This window comes from Crocodylus siamensis, chromosome 1, assembly GCF_052110815.1.
Source record: "Crocodylus siamensis isolate JL-2025a chromosome 1, ASM5211081v1, whole genome shotgun sequence".
NCBI classification, from domain to species: Eukaryota; Metazoa; Chordata; order Crocodylia; family Crocodylidae; genus Crocodylus; species Crocodylus siamensis.
This window is the reverse complement of record NC_143395.1, coordinates 109,362,844-109,387,766: the sequence shown is the minus strand read 5'-3', so window position 1 is coordinate 109,387,766 and position 24,923 is coordinate 109,362,844. Positions and strand designations below refer to the sequence as shown.

Sequence of the window (24,923 nt, the reverse complement as noted above, 5' to 3'; positions counted from 1 at the left end):
AGATTGCCCAGGCCCGCCCCATCAGTAACATGGAACTAATCAAAATCTGGCAAAGGAGATTTATATTCTTGCCTGGGCACACAACATGAAGTATCATACCATTCCAGGGACAATGAGAGTAATTATACACTGAAATAATTATATACCGAAGTCTTTGGGAACTTTGCCATTGATTCCAAACAGTTGAAGATTTCATCTATTTAGCAAAAAAGGTGAAAGGCAGCATCAAGACAAATTCTAGGTTTTGTTGAGCACTGTGCAAAAATTAACCTATAAGGCCTTGCATCCATCACCTCTCTGCCTCCCTATGATGTTTGGCTCTGATGACCCTACACCAGGTGGGAAAAATGCGGCCATTTTATCCGGCCTGCGGGACCCCTAAAAAAATTAGAAAAATAATATATCTCTGCCCCTGACTGCCTATCATGCAGCCCTTGATGGCTTACCAAAACTCAGTAAGCGGCTCTCCACCCAAAATGATTGCCCGCCCCTACCCTACACAGTATTCAAATGAAGACCAACCACTCAGCTGGAGCAGTAGCAAGTACTGCCACTTGGGATTGCAAGCAGTAAGGAACTCAGGAACACATGAAGGAGGCTGAAGAGAATCAACCAGTAATCAGTGTGTGCCAGAAATACAGCCCCTAGAAGTGGTGGTCCTCTCAGAAGGTAGCTGACCACATGGGGCTGCCATTGCTGTTTTTGGCTGGCTCTGTCTAGCATATAGTTACCTAGGGTACATTGAGACATTGCTGTTATTTCCATTTTTTACAAAGCAGTTGTAATTAACATCCTTCCAAATTGTACAGGGTGGGGATATTTTCTTTGCAGTGCTGCTCTGGGTGACTAACACCTCTGAAATAACAGGCTTGAGAACCAGTTCAATTAGCTAAAAAGCCATATAAAATGGGCATGTAATAATAAGGCCTTAAGTACAAAAACCTTTACAAATATTATCCAAGTTAATGCTCACAAACCTGCCTTTGAAGTATGTTCATATATATTGTCATCACCCTTTTAGAGCAAGGGAAACCTGAAGTCGAGTGACTGGCTGAAAGCCATATAATGAGTCAGTGTTAGAGCAGGATTAGTTCGTCATTCAGAGTCCTGCCTCCAGACTACTAGACTACACTTGTCCCCCTTTTGAATCATATTGTAGACTTAGTTTAAGACCCTGTTATTAAAATACATCTAATTAAGACATTTTGGATGCAGGCCTTCTCAAATTAATCTCCATCCAACACTATGGAGGTAAAAGGGATAGAGAAGGAAAGTGTTTTGGAATATTCCTAACATCTCTTATAACTTTGTATATACTGTTTTGGAGATCACATTGACAGCTACATTTTTTTTTAATTTTCAAACTTTTTAGGCAAATATTTTTATCTAAGCATCTGTTTGGTATTTCTTTGAAGCCTAATTTATTGTCTTAACTTCAACACGATGCTGTAGCTCATATGTGCTTTTACTCCAGCTACAAAAATTCTCTACCACACTTGGCTAGACATGCTGGACCTACAAAATTTTGCATTGTACAAGGATATTTTTAAGATGTGTTCCTGCTACTCAAGAACCTATGCCACAAAGTATTAAACAAACATTTATGTTCCTAGAACATCAGCTCAGAATGAACAGGGGACTCTATATTGAATATAGTGGCTTTTTTCAGTATGTAGATGCTTATGCACAGTTAATAGCTCAAATTTGCCACAAAGTAAAAAACAAAACAATCTTTCTGAGTTTGGAGCATTGGTCAAGGAGTAAATCTGCTGCCCCCAAGTGTCCACAGAAGAAGATTCCCCCTCCTGTAGTTCCCCACCAAGAACTGGGGAACCCAGCTACTCAAGCCAGAAAGCAAGGACAGGATGCATCTTTAACATAATGACAAACTGAGTCAAGAAGCTAGCCATTTCATAAAATATAAGTACATAACTGCTCAAGCAAAATAAAGTTCTACGCTAAACTCAGTAGCATTTTTCTGTGTGTCTGTAGTGTGGTAACTTCTGAATAAGGCAAAATAGAGATGCACCTGATAAGCTAACAGAATCAGAGATGCATAAGCTTTCATGTGCAGCAACTCATTTCATCAGATGCTATGAAAAGAGCTCTATGCTGCCTTCTGTCTGACTTCAGAATCTCTTAGCTAACTGTTTCTCAACTTCTGAATACTGTTTCCAATCAATTTCAGCATCCCAGGAATACTCTGATTTCTAGCAGTGCCAGAAAAAGTCAAACCTACAGAGTGATGCAGGCAGAGAAATTTCTCAGGTGCTCCCGCTATTGCTACCTACACTATTACAGACAGCAATTTAATATGGTTCTGTCTCTCCAGGTGCACAGCTCAGCCTACACAAGCAAAGAAAAACGCAAGCTCTAGTAAAAAATGTACCAGTTGGTACTAGTTTAGACCTGAGGAATGGCACTGGATGCCCACAAACTTGTCCAACAGCTCTTTATATATTGGTCCGGTAAAAGATATCACAAAAAAGCCTTGCCTCTAGTTAGTATTGTAAGTCCTTCCCTAGAGGTCAGCACAACCTAAGAATTGATTAGCACACAGCTTCCATGGCCTATTATAGCCTTTCTCTATCATCCTATATCTATCTGGTTGATATCTATGAATCTATGATATGATTTGGACTCCCCAGTTTCCTTGTCTTACTTGTAACACACATTTTGGATCAAGTTAATTGCAGGAGCACTTTAGACCATTTAGGAGACATGGGTTTGCTAAGTCAACCCCAAATATTTCTTCTTATATCTTGTCTTAAATTCTTTCCGAAGGGCATTTCTATGGGGCAACAACTGTTCTTGTGTTCTCCAGCACAACAAGGTCTGATGCTAATTGGGCCTTCAGGCCACTACCATGCCCAAAGTAACAAAATATTACAAAACATTTTTCAGTGAAGCAATATGTGCGAACACAATATTAAATATATATTTATATTTTATGAGTTGGGTCTCCCTTGTTACCACTTCATATCTTATTAATAAAAACATCCATTTTCATGATTCAGTTTCTACCAATTTTATGTTTATACATGACTCCAGGCTAGGTAAGAAGTCATACTGGTTTGTGTCAATGCTCTGCAGTTTGCCTCTTACATAAGATTTTATTCCTGGAAGCAGTAATGCAATAAAACAGAAATAGGGTTTCATTAGCAGGTAGAGGTTCATTATCAAAAATAACTACTTTCCTCTGCCTTGTCAGTTCATTTCAAGTATATTGCATTATAGCAGGAGACCTAAGGGCTCTGAGTAGGGGGCACTTCAACATACTAACAGAAAAGACTTCCAAAAACACTCCCATGAAATTTAAGCAATAATGATCAAAGTCCAAGCAGTCCTTGGAATTAATGACTGGTCTGGAGAATGACAGGCCTTTAGGTTTTTCAATGTTTTGTTTCAAACCATTAAACCCAAGCACCCATCATTCCTCCAAAAACCAGAGGTACAAAAAGCAAGGCCTAGCCTTGAAAATCCAGCCCATTGTCAAACGTTAGCACAAATAAACAGGCTTCACATACATTATATGCATGCCTTACCAAGAAAGAGATGCAAAAATTAGGCCCATCCAACTAAAAATCATCTATATCATTGCTTCATGCTGGGTGGACTTCCCTGTGATTCTCTGCATTACACTTACACCTGACAATTATTTGTTAGCCAAAACTCGGGATCTTAGCTAAAATCCTGTCTCTGTAAAAGCCAACGGGAGCTTTGCATGAGTGGAGCCAACTTTTTATCCAACTGGCTGAGTTAAAGGTATATAGACATGTTTCCTTTGATGCTGAACTGGAGCCACACAAATGACGGCTTCTTCAGGTCAGTGACCAAACCAAAAAAATATTTTTTTTTGTGTTGACTGAGATGTGTGTTTCACCTGAAACAAAATGCCTGCTTTCACTCTGGGGTTATTTAACCTTTTTTAACAAGTCAGGACAATTTAAACATAAAAATGTAATCTTAAAATTAGAAGTTGAAATGTAATAATATTCTGGCCTTTCTGATTTTTTTTCTATTCTATTAGTCTTGACCTAGATTTGTGAATAAGTTCAGTCATCATGAAACTGCATTTTTCTGCAAACTCATCATTCACTAAAGAATTCACCTAACTGTAGGATATGTGTCCACTTTGAGATACCACACTGTGTAGAGATATCTTGCTTTAAAGACAAGGTAGAGGGCAGATTATATACTCAACATGAAAGTTCCAATGTTGTTCTCTGTTGTTTAAAATTAGTGGTGTCAAAACAAGGGATTCGGGTATTAGGTCCTATAGGGTTTGTAGAGGAGCCAGACACTCATTCTTAATTATACTACTGTGAACACCATTTTGGCACCACTCCTCCTAATCCCAAAGCTTCCCTCTGTGCTTCTTAGGTGTAAACAAGTATTTGACCATAACTTGAACTTCATATGACCCTGGTCTGGAGGCTCTAGGTGACAGTGTTGATAATTTGTCAATGGAACTAGTTCTGCCAACATTTATCTGGTATTGCCTCACTTTCTTGTGTTATATATTGTTCAAGAAATCCTGCCCATGTTATCTTTACTAGAAGGGTTAGTGTCAAACTTTCACAATGTCTGGGGTGTACTTGGCAGCTGTGTTGGTCACAGACAAGAAGACATACAAAAAAACTAGAACTCTTGGTTCCAAAATGATGCCTTTTATTAGACCAACTGGGAAATTGCAAGAAAATGGTCCTTTTCTTATAGTTTCATAGTTTCTAGGGTCGGAAGGGACCTGAGCAGATCATCTAGTCCGACCCCCTGCCATGGCAGGAAAGAGTACTGGGGTCAGACAACCCCAGCAAGATGTTCATCTAACTCCTCTTAAACACCCCCAGGGTAGGAGCCAGCACCACTTCTCTTGGAAGCTGGTTCCAGACCCTAGTCGCCCTGACTGTGAAGTAGCGCCTCCTGATATCTAACCTAAACCTACCCTCTGCCAGCTTGTGACGGTTATTCCTGGTCACTCCTGGCAGTGCTCGGGGGAACAGTGACTCCCCCATTGCCTGCTGATCCCCCCTGACTAGTTTGTAACAGGCCACCAGATCCCCCCTCGGCCTTCTCTTTTGGAGGCTGAACAGGTTCAGGTCCCGTAGCCTCTCCTCGTAGGGCCTGCCCTGCTGCCCCGATCATATGAGTGGCCTCCTCTGGCCCCTCTCCTTGCTGTCGACATCCCTCTTGAAGTGCGGCACCCAGAACTGGATGCAGTACTCCAGCTGCGGCCTGATCAGTGCCGCATAGAGGGGGAGGATCACCTCCCTGGACCTGCTCGAGATGCATCTGTGGATGCATGCCAAGGTGCGGTTGGCCTTCCTGACTGCCTCCCCACACTGCCGGCCCATGATCATCTTGGAGTCAACGATGACCCCCAGATCCCTTTCTGCCTCCGTGCTGACAAGAGGGGAGTTCCCCAACCTGTAGGTATGGTGCCGGTTGTTCCTCCCCAGGTGCATCACCTTGCACTTGTCTGTGCTGAAACCCATCCTATTCTCGTCCGCCCACCCTTGTAACCTGTCTAGGTCTGATTGTAGCCTGTTGCATCCTTCCAGTGTGCCCACATCCCCCCACATCTTAGTGTCATCAGCAAATTTGAACAGGGTGCTTTTTACCCCCTCGTCCAAATCACTGATGAAGATGTTGAACACTGTGGGCCCGAGGACCGAGCCCTGGGGGACCCCACTGCCCACGTCCTTCCAGGTTGAGAAGGACCCATCTACTACCACCCTCTGGGTGCGGCCCTCCAGCCAGTTGGCGACCCATTTGACTGTGTGGGTGTCGACACCGCAGCCCCCCATTCTGCAAGCTTTCAGGATCAAAGTCCCTTGGTCAGGCTCTGGGAAAAGTACAGATGGTACAAGATGGTAAAAAGTCCCCATGGAACTATACCTGAAGATGGCCCCATGGACTTTTTACCATCTTGTACCATCTATACTTTTCCCAGAGCCTGACCAAGGGACTTTGATCCCGAAAGCTTGCAGAAAAGGACCATTTTCTTGCAATTTCCCAGTTGGTCTAATAAAAGGCATCATTTTGGAACCAAGAGTTCTAGTTCTTTGTCTATAAAAACTTTCACAGTGGAATTTTAGAGTTTTCTATAACTATTTATAGTGCTCGCCCCAAAAATGCTCTGTACCAGAGGACTTAGTTATGTTTTCAGGTATAGTTCTTCAGTATCTACTTTGGTTATTCTCAATACTTTTTGTTTCTATAGGAAAGTTGTTCTGAACCCTTTTTTAAACTTAAGGCATCTTTCATTAGACTCAAAGCACCCCTCAGAAAATGCCAGCTGTTAGCTTTCACTTTTTTTCATGACTACAAAGAAATACTGGCAATAGAGCTATTTGTCTGGTGCAAAGAATTCAGAAAGGCCAAAATAGATCAGAATGTTTTTGGCTTCCTACGTGAAATCTCCGGATTTATCATGTGACTCATGTTTGTACACTATCAATGTTAAATCCAATGTAAACCATAGCACCCTGGTTGAGAATCACTGCTATGGGACATGGTCCCACGTTAAACCAATCCACTTACCCATCATTTCTCAAGTTGCCTGTAGGATTTCACCCTAAAAACATTTACATTTGGCTTTAGCAGTCAAAGAAAACACTAAATGTTTGGAAAATGCTTTTTCCAGGCATTTCTTAAACATTTCATTACTACGTCAGGGAAACTTCCCGTCTTTAGTTATAAATAATTGTTAAACTTCTACTAAGTGTTTTCCCAGGTGCTGGGAGCAGCAGCAGCTGTTGTTCTTGCTGTTCTAAATGGACACTGAGGGCTGATGCTGCAGTCGCCCAACCCTTGTAACACTACTGAGAACAGGCACGGGCTCTAAGTCGTATTAGCACAGACACATGCCACAAGGAGGATTTAGGAGGCCCATAGAAGTTTGAGACAATTTCTGTGATTAGCTGCTGCACTTTACTGCACAATATATTGTGACTCTCCAACTTTCAAAATAACATGAAACACTAATCTCTGAAACATGAAACAAACTAGCTGACACATGAAACAGACTAGCTTCTTGTGCTGCACTTTGCTGGGGCTAACTTCTGTTATTTCCAAAAGGTGCTAGTGAATATAAAGAACACGTGCATGAGTGAAGCACTAGGATTTAAAATTATAAAAGCAAGAAAATAACAACATTCTCTTTGTTGCTCTATCCCCAGCTCCTCAATCAAGCTGCAGAATGGAAACTCCAGGCCAAAATGCTGAAGGAGCAGGAGACTATACTACAGGCCCAGGTGAAGTAGGGGAGTCCCGTGCATGGTGTGCCTTTGTTTGCCCATTTTTAGCCCATGAGACACATCCCAGGTAAAATACTTGAAGTGCTTTATAGGTGTTCTTTCTAATTTCATTATCAAACATAAAGAGGCCATGGCAATGGCATAACACTATTTCCAAGTACATAGAAGAACACGGAACTGTAGTGCAAATCATTCTGAGGTGTTTGCATATGTATACAACACTGATCCATGGAGCTATGCTGAACTATAGCTGGGTGTCCATACCAGTATACCATCCATATCATTTTTTTCATCCCACCACTACTTGCCCTCTAATCCATTGAATATTTAACTTGAAGTACTCAAGTGAGGTCTTAAGTGTGTGCTTAAGTGGTCTGAATGCGGATTCTCATTAGCTTCCAATGAAGTGGTTATGCATAGAGGGCTTTTATACAGAGAAGCTTTCAGACATGTTTATAACCCATTGGGCAGGGCTTGGGAGTGTTGCTATGCCAATCCCCACCCACTCACTCACTCCTTCTTTGCATATGCCACGTGCTGAAATAAAAAAGTCATGTGGGTGGCTTTTCATACATGCCTAGCACTGTATTCAGACTTTCATCAGAGCAGCTATGTGACATTTTTCCACTATGTGGCACAGGCAGAACATAGGCTTGTTTTCACAGAGGCATTTTCAAGCACCGTCAGACGTGGCCTAGACTTGCCTGTTGATTTTCTGTTCAGCTAGTGCTTGATAAATGCATTAAAATAAATTTTATTTTAAAAATTGTCACACAGATCAGGCCTGAGTGGAAGATGAGTAATGTACAGCTGTTACAAAAGCACTGACTGGTTACCACTTCACCCAAAAGAACTGATAAAATAATTCAAGACCTTGAATCTTCATTAAGAATTAAGAGGGACTGAGACAATATATATCGTATCCCTACCCTTATAGAAACATTAATAGAGAATGATATTTTAGAATGTAAGTGAGACTGAGAATGATCTCTGTTCTACAAACTTTATAAGGCAGCCTGAAGAATTCTGTTAACCCAGAGAGAATGATCTGAGAAATGGTGTGCTTACTACCCTCTGAGTGCTTGCTGATGGTCCTTGGAGAACCCAGAACCTGTCCAACTAACAAAACAAAGTGGTCAAAATAGTGGCAACAGCTTGCCTCTACTAGTGCTTCCACTGGTATAACCACCATTCAAATACCACACCCAGTAACAATGGGAAATATTATGAGGGAGAAACGGCTATTATAAACATAGCCTTTGTGGCTCTGGATCTGTTTATGGGCTAGAACAGCATTTCTCAACCTGTGCGTTATGACCCAAAAGTGGTCGCAAGAATATATGAAAGTGTTGTGACCAAACTTTAAAAATGGATTCTCCTTTAAAAGAAAAAAATGTGGGAAACTCTGGCTTTTCCCTTGCAGGCTGGCAGAGCTCCAACCTGCAAGGGGCTGCTTGGGGCCCCTCATGCCCCACACCCTGGGGGGCTGGGGATTGGGGATGGGGGGCAGTGGGTCAGGAGTGAGGGGCAATAGGTCAGGACTGGCCATTGAGGTTTACAAATCAGTCCTGGTATAAAAAATGTTGAGAATCACTGGGCTAGAACACAGATGCTCAATCTCTGGCCTACAGGCCAACTGTAGCCCATAGAGCCATGGTATCTGGCTTATGGGACTCCCCATAGGTTGAGTAATTTAGCAGTGGGGAAGTGGTGTCAGTTAATACAGTCACTGTCCCCCACTTCCAAATTTCCAGTCCCCAAGCCTCGCACTGTGGGTTGGAACCAGGCCACACCCCCTTCCTCCTCCCCACCTCTGTGCAGTCCATTCAAGACCAGGCCACACCCCTTCCTCCCACACAGCTGGACTGCCAGACCACACCCTGTCCCCCTGCCAAGCCATGTCCCTTTTTCCCATGGCTGGTTTGGAGCCAAACCATGCCCCCTCCCCTCCATGGGGCCAGGTTGGGGTCCTGCCACAATCACACTGGGTGCCAGGTCAGGACCACCAGTCAGGTCCAGTCCAGATCAAAAAGGTTGAGCACCACTGGGCTAGAATGTAGAAGTGACATTTTCCAAGCAACATGCTGGGGGTGAAAGTACAACTCAAAGAACAGCATTATTTTTTCTGGCCTTCTTCTTACCCTATCTGAGTAAGTTATGTATTTCTTTTTGTGGAGTATCTTACTTCCTGCTGTGTGTCCAGAGAGCTACTTTGGCTAGCAAGTAAAGGCATAAGAAATCAAAGCTTTCCATGGCTTTTTCCATCAACCTGTACATGGTGCATTATAGGATTTCCCGCTCCACCCATTTTTTTTGGAATTACAGTCCATGCAAGACAGTCTAGCTCTCCTGTGCAGTCACATCAGAGATGTCTTCATCTATATCTCTATGAATATGATAAGAAGGTCTTTTATGTACATTTTCAAAGGTTAAAAAAAGCAGGGAAGACACTGAAGAACATTACATTATTTATTGCGAGCTTTCTGTTTATGGACACAAATTTGACAGGTCCCTCTATCAAACTTCAAAGGTCTCCTGAAGTGTTGGTCCTAAATGCAAATCTGTTCCCAATTTTCTTTTAATTAGCTTTTATGCTGGGTTCAAAAAGCTTTGTGTATCAGCTATACCTTTGTAGCCAATTTAATGAAATTGAAAGGACAGATAAAACAGAATAGATTTAACATACATTTCAAATGGTAATGAAAAATTGTGAAAAAGGAACCCAATCAGTCTGTTGACAGTGCCCCGTGCTCCTCTCACATTGTTTAGTTAAAGGTTTCAGTGTCTGGTTTTAGCGGGACTACTCACATTCTTAACTTACATGTTCTGGTGTGGCCTTAATTTGAGAGGCCATGTAGTCAAAGAGGTCTGTTACTTCAAAATATTGCAGTAATTCTTCTTCGTTATTTATTACTTACATCACCATAGCTCTGAGACACCCCAGTCTTGGACCAGTTCCTATTGTACTTGGTGCTGTTAAAACACAGAACAAATAACTCAGTTCCTGCCTCAGATAACCTAAGCAAGTTAGAGACAGCATATGGATATAGACAGACTGGGAAGCCCATGGAATGAAGAGACGATATTTGTCAGTATGGGAGGCATCATTTTTGCCCCGTGTAATCCCAAAGTTGTATTCTGCTCCATTTCATAAGGAGCAGCTAAGCTTCCACTGAACAAAGCAGTAACATTAGCACCAGTGCCTTATGCTGGAGAACTCAAATGCTTGTCACGGTTAAAAGTACTTGGTATTAACTCAAAACACACACCTATTGTGTGGTGATCCAATTCAATATAACGCACATGCTCTCCAAGTGTACTACTTATGCTAGCACCTTGTGCTTTATATTTTGAAAGAAAGCATAAGATAAAAGCTAACAGAGGCCTTCCATTTTTGTTGTTGTCTGAATAAGACCCTACATTAAAGATAACAAATTGAACTGAATGTAAAATGTGGTGACTTTATGAGAGTCTTCACTGTAACTCCACACCCCAGCTTTGCAAATGGAGCCACCATCTCTCTGAGGGCGTATTCGTTTAAAGCACTACCTTCTGCTCATTCAAGCACATAATTAACAGAATGGTGGGAGGGTTCTCATTCCTATAGCACTACATCTATAAATTTATATCTGAAGCAGCAGCAGCTCTCTCTTTTTACCCAGGGTCTTCACCCACACAAGGAATTTAAGGGCGTGTCCACATTGCCTCCATGCCACACACAGGAGCACCACCACAAAGCACCTCTTGGCCATTCACTCTCACTCGATACACACTAACTCCCAGAAATGAAGCAACATAGCTGCCTTAGAGTGGCCCTCAGCACATGCCAATGATACACCCACTGTCTCATTTTGGGAGTTGGCACATGCAGAGTGGAAGCTATCGGGCAGGACTTCCTTCATGTTTTGGCTTCCAAGAACAGCATACAGAAGGTATGGACATGCCTTGCCAAACCATGAAAGTGAAGCTAAGTGCTCTTTATCTCTCTGTCATAACACGATTCATGGTCATAACAAGGGATGGTTCCTAATCCACAGACTAGAAAACACATTAATTTGTTTACTAAATTTAGATTATATGAATTATTAGTGTTACCCAGAGATCCCAGCCAAGATCAGGGCTTGTCACTGGACAGGCATATTTTACTCTGAAAGAATTATACTATAATGAAGCACAAAAGATGGGAGGGAAAGAAGGGGGAAGGGAACACAAAGAAGTGCAGTGACTTTCACAAGAAAGCAGTAGCATTAGGATTTGAAGCCAGGTATCCTGGCTCCTGACCCAGTAACTAATAGTAGTATTGTTACGCATCTAATTAACATTTAGAATGACCCATCAGATTTCACAGGCCAACATTGCCCTTCAACTTAAATCTCGTCTCTCTCTTGTGTTTACCCTCATTTACATATTTATCTTCAGCAACTCATATTCTAGATCAGCCTATATCTTGCCAGGCCTCTCGTTAGTTCTGCCAATCTAACCTCTTTTAGTTGCTTCTCAAAAAATAGACCTTCCTTTCCTATGATGTCCTGGTAGCCTCTCTCTGCACCTGGTCCGTTCATTTCTCTAGAAACATGGAAAAACATGACAGTTGTATGCAGGTGTTATATTCAGGTCTTGTACTTAAAACAAGAGTCCCTGGGTTCTTTTCTAGGTTTCACTGCTGTCTGCTTGAGAGAACTTAAGGACATCACATATGCAAACATGTTCAGCAGTCACCACTTATTAGGGCTTTCTCCTCTTTTTTGGGAGATGGGGGGAAGGGGGCACATAAAACCAGTTGAGCCTGATCTTCAGCAACAATAGTTTCCAGCTACTTTTGAAAATATTGGCCAAAATATTTCTGCTCGCTCTCTCAGTTTATTCCTCTGTAATAGAGAAATGATAATACTTCTTGACCTCATAAGTGTATAGAAAGGCTAAATTCACACAAGTTTTTGTAGTGTTTTCAGACCTCCAAACAGAAGCTGGTCTGCAGCCACTAAAATATCTTAACATTTAATCAGAGTTATGCCCCTCACATTTAATTAAAATAAGAGCTAATCAAATAAGATCAGTTTGCCCTCATGGGGATTGTAAAGCTGATCTGGTTTTTCTTTCTTTTCCTTTCTTTGCTCCTCGATCTGTAGATAACTCTCTACTCTGAAAGGTTTGAAGAATTCCAGAAAACGCTGACAAAAAGTAATGAGGTGTTTGCTAGTTTCAAACAGGAGATGGAGAAAGTAAGTAGCACAGATAATTTCCAAAAACAGCCCTTAACACTTTTCATTTTGATTTGGATGATTCTCTTTTGTGATTATTTGTCTTCGGATTTCTGCACACATGGTAGAATAATACACTGATCACCAAGACCAATCATATTACATGACTCTGATATACTTTCAATGTACATTTCTAATTCCTATCATCAGCTGATACCATACTCCTGTGGTTTGCAACATTTGGTCCACAAACTGTGTCTAAGGAGTCCATGAAAAATGACTACAAACAAAGTTTTAGATTCCAAGTGCGGGGGGGGGCCTGGACCAGATGATCGTGTAAGGTCCCTTCCAACCCCTAATATATATGAATCTATAAAAGGCATTCCATTTCCAAAGGAGGCTGCACCTCCATTTTTTTTTTTTTTTTTTTTTTTTTAGGGGTCTGCACCTCTATTCACATTTTTTAGGGGTCTGCAAATGAAAAAAGGTTGAAAATCACTACCATGCTCAAAGTTCAGTAGAAGAATGGATCTAGGATCTGCTCTTTACAGAAACATGGATCCAGCTCTTCTGCAGACCTAACGGAGCTATGATGATTTTTGCCAACTTAGAATTTATACCGTTCTGTGTCTTCTCAGCACTGGAGGTTGAATATTCCAGTCTCTTCTCCAGCAAAAAAAAATCAAAATTATTTGAAAGAATAAAGAGGAACAATCCAAATGATACCTCAAATCTAACCTAGTGCTGTAGTGTCCACTTAATATCTTATATGAGTTGGCAAAAATGTTGGCATCAATCTTTAGAGCCCTATTCACCACCACTGTGCACCTTGTGTATTTGCTTCTTCCAATGCAAAGAGTATTTAAATATGACCAAACCAGAATCTGGCCCCTTTTGGCACTAGTGTCAATAACAGCAAAGTGCAAACACAAAAGCAAATTGGACCCTTACAGTTCATGTGTTTCAGGATGCAAAATGCTGGCGTCCTGGTTCATGGAAACTTTAATGATCTTCAGTGCTAGAGGCGCTATTGCATCCACAGAGTACATGGTTTTCCCTCTTCCCCCCAAGGCAAGGGTAAGCACAGTATAGGCCTAAGGAGTACCTCAGTATTTGTCCTCAAGAGTGGAAATCTTCAACTAATAAGGAAGGAGAAATGCTGGAAACTGTACTTTAAATTTAGTAAAAGCAACCCAGAGGGGCTTTGCTTTCAGAAGCATCTCAGACTTCAGATAGAAGTGGAAGGAACACAGAACTGGAAGGCACCTCTTGAGCCATCATGTCCAGGTCCCAGCCATCAATACCTCATAAGACAGGGTCTACTTAAATTGCAGAGAAAATAAACAATTTTCATTGGTTGCTCTTGGCATAAATAGCAAATTTTACTGATATTTCCCTGGATGAGCTCCAGAGGCCCTGCCCCTCTGTGCTGATTGGTGGAGAAATCCTACTGGGGGAAGGAGGAGCATTTTATTTTTATTAAGTCTTTTTTAAGTTGATTTTGCAGACAATCCCAGATTTTGCAGTTTCCGTGAAATCCACGGAATCGTGAATTGAGTAAATTTAGTAATCAGGAACCTACCTTTCCACAGTTTTTCAATTTCCTCCACCCCCTGATAAAGCTGGTATAAAACTGATATTGGCTACAGTATCATCATCAGATCATTCTCTTGCAAGAGATGGTAAAAGAGAACAGCACTGAGTTTATAAACTGGCCCTTTGTATTGGAGTAACCACTTTTGGCTATTTGGTGACACCTGCGTATCCCTTCCTACTACATAGCTTTCCTTTGAGAAATGTTTACTTGCCTCCATCACAGGTACCAGCTTGAACTTGTATTTTCTACATGTATAATTAACTGTGTAATAAACTTCTCCACCTTTAAAGGAGTAGATATCAGAGTGGAAGGCACATGGCAAGAGGGACTCATGTCAAATTTCAGCCCTCAGGAACTAAAACTAAACAAGTTTAATGGTGAGAGTTATTACTCAGTCATCATTCCTTGACAATGGCATTATTATGTTCACTGCAGTTACTGGCAACTGAGCTATAAGTATGCCCTAAAGAAAAGATTGCTAAAATCTGTTCTTACTTCAGTTAACTATTTGGATTTCCTGCTATGAATGAGATTCTCTTCCTGTTTGTATAGATGACTAAGAAGATGAAGAAGCTGGAAAAAGACACAGCTACATGGAAATCCCGGTTTGAGAACTGTAACAAGGCACTACTGGACATGATTGAGGAGGTGAGGAGAGGAGGCTGTTTTGAAATGTTTCTGCACACTTTAGAGTTAATTATGACTGATCCAAATGCTCTAGTGACAGTGGGCAAACACCAGTTAATTTTGATGGTCTCTGGATTGAGATCTCTTTTCTTACAATACATTCTTAAGGATCTCTCTTTGTGGGGAAAATACCATATACGTTGGAGCCTAGATATTACTGTATCTGGCTTATTGTGTATAGTCACAGTTTGTCTACATGGGAGTTTAAGCCAAACTAGGTAAAGGTATGAATTTTAGCTGCATTTGGCCACATGCAATCCCTCTGTGGAACAGTGAATTGGCTTTAGTTCACTTCAACTACCAATCCATTTACTTCTAAATTAAAGCCTCCACCAAGAGGTCTGATACTGTGATGCGTTTTAAATTAACACCTTCAGTTGACTGTGTAGATAAACCCAAAGAGCCAAAACCAAGGCCTATCATAACCCCCCAGCTTTTCTGGCTAGCTGGCAGTAAAGCGGAGCCAGAAAGCATAAGAGATGTTTTTTCATAAAAATGCCAACCCAGTCTTGCAAAAAGTCTAGATAAGCCTTACAGTCTTCTGGTGCTTATCTGTGCTGACACCAAGAATGTTTTAATGTTCTTCTATTGCTAGAGATTATTCATCACTGTGTCTATGCATCCTAAAAGGCATGCAGAACGCCTCAAGCACCACAGAAGTGACAAACATGAGTGCAGTAAGGTGAATTTTCCCTAAGTTTTTTGTGCTTATTTAGGAAGACTTCAGTTGCATTGTGCTGCTGTGTGAGAATCAGCTACTTGGCAGGAAAGGAGAGCTGAATATAGCTGAAGTTGTATCTTTAGAACTGCCACATACTTGTGTGACTCACAAATACAAACTCTGGTTTTCTCTATCCTGATTTGATTTTTTATATTTAATCACAGAAAGCAATGAGGACCAAGGAGTATGAATGCTTTGTGCTGAAAATCCAGAGGCTAGAAAACCTTTGCAGAGCTCTGCAGGAAGAGAGGAATGAACTCTACAAAAAAATAAGAGATGCAAAATTCCCTGAAGAGTTAGAAGAAGAGGATAGAAATGATGACATCTTGCAAGAGGAGGCCGGTGCAAGTCCTTCTGTTATTGAACAGCCTAATACAGAGCTGTACACTGCTGATGAGAACATGCTGAAGAATCTGGCTGCAGCTTTCATGGTGACTCATCACAAGGAACAGCCCCTCGCAGTCTCCGACGAAAACACCAATCAAGAGACCTGTGACATGCAAGCATGCAGTCCTCTGCCCCCACCAGAGCCAGAGCTTCTGCCTCATCCCACCCTTCAGCCCGAGATAGCAAGTCACTCAGAGCCAGTGAGTCCAGCACTGAAGCCAACTGAAAGTGAGCCAAAGGATGAAGAATGTGTAGGAGCTCAGGTTCAGTGGCCAACTCAAGATCAGCCCACACAACAAACACCAGATAACGACATGGAAGGAGTAGATTAAATACAATGCAGTATTCAGGCTCATTTTCTACCAACCACAGTTCCTCTTACTCTCCCCAGATTGATTTTAAAAAAAACCCCAAAAAATAAGGCTTGAAAACATGCTGAAACATATTTGTAGGATGCTGTGCTGTTTGTAGGAGCATATAATGCAAATTTTCCTCTTTGCCACCACTGTACTGTAACAATAGGTCTTCAGTTTTGCTGTCCCTTGTACTCAAATCATAATATTTTCTTAATTATAGTAAATTATAAAACAAAAAATTGCAAGATCTTCTTTCCAGGCATTATGAGTCATTGCACTTGGCAAAAATCACTTGAACGCACTGAGGCTTTGTGTTAAGAGTTATTGCAATACAGACACACATTTTTTAAACTATAATTAACTGTGTCAGTTTGGTTTGGTGTCACATAATGGATGCCCTCTTTAGGCACCAGGTGATTTTAAGAAAGAAGATGAGAATTTGTAATCACAGCAAAATGCTGTGAAAGCCTCAATGAGCTTGATCAAATCCAGGACAGATAATAACAACAGGCTCATTTGCTGCCAGATTTCAGTGTCATTGGCAACTGTGTATAGCATAAACACTCACAGCACTGAACATTGACCCTCACCTCTGTTTAGTGCTGTGGTTATGTCACTGCTTTCAACAGAATCAGCTGAAAGGAAAAGAAATTCCTTTGCTAGATTCCTCACAGAATTAGTGGTTTAATCCTGAAGGCCAGATGCTGGCTTTTAAGTAACAGCCCTTGAGCGGGAGGCAGAGTGGAGACACTGTTGCATAGACTGCTCCGTCCATGAGAATGAATCAGATTCCCTCCCGTGCACCAGTCCTGCTGCACAGGTGGGTGCAGACAGAAATGTAATCCTAAAGCTTCTTCCTCACCCCTTTCCTGGAATCCTGCTGCCCAGAATGCAATCTGTCCTTGCTCCTTCTGGGTACAAGGAATGTGGGAACATGCTGTTGTGAACAGGAGAGGAGAAAGGTTGCAGGTGCACCCCTGCACAGCTACATGTCCACACAGACATCTCTAGCAATAAAAGAACATTAAAACATTCTAGCTGTCAGCACAGTCTGAGTTGGGTTTGTTTTTTCAATACATCAGGCAGTTTCAAGACCTCTCTCATCTCTCCCATGTGTTTTCTATAAACACTATGGGTCCACAAGATACCATTCTGACCTGAATGGGTCAACATTATAAAGAGATAGATTGTGTGAGAACAGATGTCCAGAAGCTGGACAAGGAAATTTTCTATCCAAGCAAATCCACTTTTACATGCAAACCTTGATAATCCCTAAACTGCTGTAAAGCAGTCTTTATCAAACTGTGGAACATAAACCACTGGTGTTTCATTAGGTTATCATAAGTGGTCACGCTGTTTCTCTGCCTTCTTTTACTATAATTCTCATGATAAAGGTACATGGTCATCTATGACAAATTTTGAGGGCTAACAGTGTTCCATTGGTTGTTAAAGTACAAGAACCACTGTGCTGGTATACTACACATTCAAACTGAAGTTGAAACGTAGATAACCTAAGATAAATAGTGTCATCAGTGAGAGACTGATCACAAAGAACAGAATCTTTACCCTTTATCCATTCAGCTGGCAGTTTACAAATGCTTAAGTGGTATTTTTGTACTGCTTGCAATTTTATTACACATTCAGTGTGGATACATAATTGTCCACATGGTTTCTGAGCATGTGTAGTAGACTATATGCTGGTTAGGAATGTACACACATACCTGATCGTACGTATTGAAAGAACAAGGAAAAGGAGGGCCCTTCCCATCTTTCAGTTGAGTAGATAGGGCACCCCCCAGCAACCAGGGGACCCTCAACTAGTAGGTGTGTAAATGTCTGAATTGTCAGCATAGTGCCATAACACTACCTATCCAGTCATGCCCACAGCCCCCACTTTTGGAGCTGAACTACTGCCCCTTGTATTTAACATTCATAAACTAAGCTGGACCCTTGCTCCCAGTAGGAGCACGGATCCAGGCTAGAAGTCTTTTATCCAGGGCAACAGCTATGGAACTGAGCCATATACTACACAGCTTGCCTGACCCTATACACTCTTTGTGTCTTGAACGCTCAGGGAGCCAGCTTCAAAAGAAACGCTAAAAAGGGCCTTTTACGGCCTTTTCACACCTAACCTGTGGTTTGAGCACTGTGCTAGAAGTTGAACAAATACAGGTTCAAAACCACTCTGAAGAAGGGACCCTAGAACCTAAGGCTTCCACACCCTAGCCAAGGCTGTTAAGCACTCAGCTTATCGGGTAGAAGATCCTTCTGCTCCTCCTGTACCTTGTACCAGCTAGTTGCCAGTTTTTGCAAGACGGAATTTTTAAAATTATCCATACCAGCATATACAGATATAGAGATACATATTCACTCAGCCCGTGCATAGCCTACTACATATGGTCGGTAGCTATTGGGTACTTACATTGCATAGGCAAAAATTGCAAATTTTGTTTAAGTGCCAAGAATGTCACAGCTGGAACACTGCCTTTTGGGTAAGGGAATTCTGTCCAAAACACTTGTTGCAGTTCACCCAAAACACTTTTTACCTTCTTTGCTCATTCCCAATAAGATCTTCTCCCTGGTTGACTCGATATGACTTTTTCTGTTTGCACTGTTTGGTACAATCTTTTGGGAAAGGTAACTGGTTTCAGTGTTCCCAGCATGATTTGTAACAGTTATTTGTTTGGACATTAGCCTTATCTATCCTGGGTGAAATTTTCAAACTTAGAGGCCTAAAGTAGGACACCTACATTCATATTCAGGGTCCTACATAAATGGTCATCTTTTCTGAAAAATCAGCCCACTTAAGTGCCTTGCACTGATAATTTTAGCCTACATAAATCCTTTCAGAAGCTGAACATCTATAATCATTTGATTTACTCTCTATGGGTTCTAGTGTTTTGCGTCTTTAGAAGCCCATATAGCTTTGCTTGTTGTTAGGGTGATTTTTTTTAATTAACATAATTTATATATCTATTAAACCTTTTTTTCCTTTACTCATCTCCTTGGCTTTTTTTTGTCATTTCAATACTCACATTTATAATTAAGCACCCCTAAAATAGGGAATGACAGAATAAATGTTGCCTGGGCATGACATACCTTGTATGCCCACATTATAATACCATCTTTAATTACATGGTCAGTGAAGCAATGCCTCAGTTGCCAAATAACTTCCAATTTCTGCAAGAATGAAAAAAGGATCTTACAGCTAGTAACTGCCTTCACCACACGCCCATAATTCATGCCCAGAGCACAGTCCATTCCCAAATAATGTAGGGCTTCCTGTGGAAAACATTGTATATAATCATAACCCTCAATTTCTGGACTTAACTTCCTCCCCCTATACTATTCCCCCCTTGAGTTCCTACACTTGTCACCCATCCCTGCATCTTTCACCAGCTTCCATCTGCCATTATTTACCTCTGCATTTTAGTCAAGCAGTCTCACTCTCCTATTCTTGCTCTTCCTCCATGTACATCAGAGGCATACATTAAGGGGCTCAGTGAACAACTGTTCACCAGGGCATCCTTGGGGAAAACTAAGAGTATTGGTCACTAACTCCTGGAAGACCACTTCAGGCTCAACATTAGGAAAAACTGCTTCACAACTAGAGTGTCCAGACTGTGGAATAAGCTCCCTCCAGAGATGGTGCAATCGCCTACCTTGGAAATCTTCCACATCTTATAGTAACAAAACCTTTCAACAGGTATCAGTCCCTCACTTACAATTTTTTTGCCATCAGCACTGCCAGCTTTCCTCACCTTGGTCTTCTTAAAAAGTCTCTACTTGGCACATGAAAACTGAGGTCTTTCAAAATCTCATGATTTGGCCAGATTTTGATGAATTTTCATAAGGATAGAGAAGCCCAATTGATTATGCTAGCACAACTCCCTTCCATATTCCAGATCTCTAGCACCTGCTCCAGTGCATGGAGCTGGTAAATCATGCAAGTGAAAGAGTTTATAAGAATTTGCTCACTGACATGGGCAAAACACTGCATCTTTCCCTAACTTTTAATCAGAAATAGCTGAACTGCTTTTAGATGAAGATACCCCAAAAAGGTGGACTGAAGCAATTGCCAGTATGAAAAAATTCAGCCCAGTTGGTTTAAGTTTGGCAAAGCTATAAGCAATTGAAAACAAGATCTTTGGACACAAAATGATAGCAGAAGAGCTAGCTTTTTTCTCTCTCTGCTACCCATCATCTTCTACATATCTCCTAATAAATACACCAGCTTTAGATCTTGGCAGAAGTCTTCCCTGGATAATGTGTCCACAGTCAATAAAAATCACATATGTATCTAATTCAACACTGAAGTACATAGAATCATAGACATTAAGGGCTGGAAGGCACCTTGAAAGATTGAGTTCAACCCCCCCCGCAGGAGTACTGCTGAGATCAAATGATCGAGGTGTTTGTCCAGTCTCCTCTTAAAGACTTCCAAGGTTGGGAACTGAACCACCTCCTTGGGAAGTCCATTCCAGATTCTGGGCACCTTTACTGTAAAGAAGTTCTTCTTTACATCCAACCTGAAACCATCCTCTAACAGTTTATGCCCATTGCTCCTTGTCCTCCCCTGGGGCACCCTAGTGAACAGTTTTTTCTTCCAGTTCCCAATGTTCATCCTTTACATATTTATAGATGGCCACCAAGTCCCTGCTCAGTCTTCTCTTCCCCAGGTTGAACAGTCCCAGATCCCTTAGTCACTCCTCATGAGGTTTGTCCTCCAGGCCCTTAATCATTCTTGTTGCTCTTCTCTGGACCCTTTCAGATTCTCTACATCTTTTCTGAAGTGCAGCACCCAGAATTGGACACAATACTTCAGCTCGGGTATCACATCTTTCCTGTCCTTTTTAAATGAATAACACTGAACAGGCTGTACATCAACATTGATTGGGACATTGTTAATTTTAAGAGGCTTTAGGAAAATAACAGCACTCACTATACACACACCTCCCCCACTCTACCTCTACCCAGACTCATTGACTCTAGAGTTTAGTCTTCCTCAGTATAACCAGTGAATTAATGCTGCCGGCACTGGAGGACTGAGGGGTTCCCTGCATTTGAGGGGAAAGGTACAAAAGGCCACTGAGATTTTTCCCATTTACATATTTACTCCACATATTATTTGAGGCCCCCTGCCTTTTATAGCCCATTGCAAAGACTGTGGTCATGCAACAGTCTCTCTGCTAATTGTTACCAAAAAGGTTTGAGAGCAAGTTTATACCTGAATAAGTAATTACTAGCTAGATTTGAGATTCAGCTGACACTCCCACAATGCACATATATTTTGCAAATGCTGGCTATCATTCTGCCATTCTCAGCACAAAAGATTTCAAAAGCTTAACAAAAGCTTCCCACCTGATAGCTGCAGGCTATGGCTCAAATAAGAGAAGGAAAACATCTCCTCCTTACCAACTTTATTAGAACATCAGAATGCAGCACCCATGTAAATGATTTCCTAATTTGTAAACGATTCCCTGTTTCTTTTACCATAGATCAAGATGCTGCCTGCCCATTCTTATTATCCTTTTCATATAGTACTTTTCATAAAATACCATGTATAGTCCCTTTAATCACAAAGGATCTGCAAATGCTTTACGTTCTGTAAGCACACAGAATCAATTCACAGAGCTGAACAGTAACCATCTTGCAACAGTTCACAATAATATATAAATTCTGGACAGATGTTTTTATTAAACAGATAAGGGATATGTATACTCATACTTCTGAGCAGATTCAACCACTAATTGCATGGGATTTGGGAACTGTTTTCCCAATGGCCAGATTATCCCATAATCATTTAATTTTTGCATCTTCCTCTGATGGTAACAGTCAGAGACAGAAGGCCAAATTCTCTACTAGTGTAAATCTGTATACTTATATATAGAACACTGGCAAGTTCACTGTTCCTAACAGGCAAATATTTTACCCAGCTGAAATTACAGTGGCCTTGAGATATACAAAATAAAGTTACCAAATTAGAATGAGTCCAGAAGATCATGTTTAATTATCTACTTGGATCTTTAGTGACCACAGCTGGTTTTAACCTCGTCCAAAAGACAGTTCCTTCAACACAACACTCCAAAAGGTCTCCCATCCCATTACTAGGCCCGCTTGCTCTGCTTACTGTAACTGGTTAGAAAAATGTGTTCACACCTACTATACCAAACCATAAAAGAATGACAAAATCTCACCAGTGTTCAGGTCTCATTTCCAACAAAACTTGAACTCAGTTTCAAGCAGTCAGTAGGGGGTTCATGGAAATGCTTGGCAGTTTTCTCAGCTAATTATTCAAGCCAAAGTCCCAAAAAAGGTTCTGAACTATCTGAAGTGGCACTTAGGTAGACTTTAGAGGTGCCTGTAGACATGTAATGCGTTGGAGCAGACTTGATTAATTGAGTGTGCTGGAGTGTGCTAATTAGCATGCTCTAGCAACCTCAGTGTCTTGTGTATTCAGCATCCCCATGCTTCAAAATGGCAGTAGGGGTGCTTTAATCAAAGTTTGTTGAACAAGCTTTAGTTAAAATGCCCTCACTACCATTTTGAAGCATGGGATGCTAAATACATGAGATGCTGAAAGCACTTTAATTAGAGCAGCTCCTGAGACCCCTGGACCATGTGTAAAAGACACCTAAGTACCCAAGTCCTGAAAACTCCCACTCACCTTCACTCATCCCTGGAGGCACCTAAACTACACAGTTGGCTCAGTTCTCCACTCCCAGGATGCTAAAAACTCCCTTCTGCACATGCACATAAGCATCTCCATCACAACACAACTGAGTAGCTTGACACTTAGTTTCCCCTGAAAATGATAAACATCCAGAAAGTAGGCACACATCTGCCTATCTCACTCAAGGGGCAGAGGCTTTCACAGAACAGGCCTAGGAAATGAGGCTCTGCCCAAAATAGTGACTTTTTTTTTTTTTTTTTAATGAAAGGGTAGTGTACAGCTGCCCTTCTTTCATAGAAACATTCAGTGATTCTCAATGGGCGTGATGTGAGATCCTTTGAAGAAAAGGGAGGAGGGAGGACCCAGGCAAATATAGGCCCATCAGTCTTACCTCAATCCTAGGGAAACTTGTCGAGAAGATCCTCAAGGAGCACACCTGTGATGGGCTAGCCTCAGAGATGATGCTCAAGGACAACCAGCACGGTTTCACTAGGGGCAGGTCATGTCAGACCAACCTGATTGCCTTTTATGATCAGGTCACAAAAGCAGTGGATGCAGGTGTCGCCGGGGACGTAGTCTTTCTGGACTTCAGCAAGGCCTTTGACACCATCTCCCACCCCATCCTCATTAAAAAAAACTAGGCGACTGTGGCATTGATGCCTACACAGTCAGATGGATTGCAGATTAGCTGAAAGGTCGCACTCAGAGGGTGGTGGTGGACGGGTCATATTTGACCTGGGGAGAAGCGGGGAGCAGAGTCCCCCAGGGCTCAGTCCTTGGGCCCGCGCTGTTCAATCTCTTCATTAGCGATTTGGACGATGGGGTGAAAAGCAACCTGTTTAAATTCGCTGATGATACCAAAATTTGGGGTGAGGTGAGCACGCTAGTAGGGAGGGAAAGACTGCAGCAAGACTTGGATAGGTTACAGGGGTGGACTAGCAAAAACAGGATGTGCTTCAACACTGACAAGTGCAGGGTGCTGCACTCGGGCAGTAGTAACCAGCAGCACACTTGTAAGATGGGAAACTCCCTTCTTGAGCGCACAGAGGCAGAAAAGGATCTTGGAGTCATTATCGACTCCAAGATGAACATGGGCTGACAATGCGAGGTCACGGTTGGAAGAGCTAACTGGACCTTGTTGTGTATCCAAAGGTGCATCTCAAGTAGGGCCAAGGAGGTGATCCTCCCCCTCTACGCGACACTGGTCAGGCCACAGCTGGAGTACTGTGTCCAGTTCTGTGCACCCCACTTCAGGAGGGATGTGGACAACATTGAGAGGATCCAGAGGAGGGCCACCCACATGATCTGGGGACAACAGGGCAGACCCTACAATGAGAGACTGTGGGACCTGAACCTATTCAGCCTTCACAAGAGAAGGCTGAGGGAGGACCTGGTGACGATCTATAAACTCACTAGGGGGGACCAGAAGGATTTGGGAGAGACCTTGTTTCCCCTAGCACCCCCTGGCATAACAAGGCATAATGGCCACAAGTTGTTGGAGAGCAGGTTTTAATTAGACATCCGCAAGAACTACTTCACAGTTAGGGTGGCTAGGATCTGGAACCAACTTGCAAGGGAAGTGGTGCTGGCTCCTACCCTGGGGGTCTTTAAGAAAAGGCTTGATGCCTACCTGGCTGGAGTCATCTGAGCCCAGTTTTTCTCCTGCCCAGGCAGGGGGGTCAGACTTGAAGATCTACAAGGTCTCTTCCGACCCTACTTCTATGATTCTATGAAGGGTAACACATAATATTAGCACTGTTAGGTGTGCAAACATCTACACACAATTCACAAGATAAGCACAGATTTCACATAGGAATCTGCTGTGTAAAAAACAATTCTGATCTGTTGTGATCTTGCTGAGTTCTTTGCAATGAATGAATTATTCTTTTTTTTTGCATTATCCAAACCATGTCTCAAATGTAAAGAGAGTGAAAACAGCTGGATTAGACCATTCACGGCTGTGGAAGACCTAGGTTCTGTCTCCTCCTCTGACTCAAGGTTTCAAATCCACAGCTCCCACCTCTCTAGAGTGTGCTCTAGTT

General features: G+C 41.9%; 1 protein-coding gene across 2 annotated transcripts in view; it reads left to right on the top strand.

Moving 5' to 3' along the window:
- The window catches only part of TXLNB (taxilin beta), a 64,775-nt gene extending 45,571 nt beyond the window's left edge, over positions 1 to 19,204 (top strand). For both annotated transcript variants that reach the window (XM_090040521.1, XM_090040530.1), the window contains 4 exons: positions 7,182 to 7,256; positions 12,389 to 12,481; positions 14,610 to 14,705; positions 15,630 to 19,204. In XM_090040521.1, the coding sequence (XP_089896647.1) occupies positions 7,182 to 7,256; positions 12,389 to 12,481; positions 14,610 to 14,705; positions 15,630 to 16,184 (819 nt within the window). In that variant the 3' untranslated portion in view covers positions 16,185 to 19,204. The remainder of the gene's footprint in view (positions 1 to 7,181; positions 7,257 to 12,388; positions 12,482 to 14,609; positions 14,706 to 15,629) is intronic.
- The last annotated feature ends 5,719 nt before the right edge of the window (positions 19,205 to 24,923 follow it).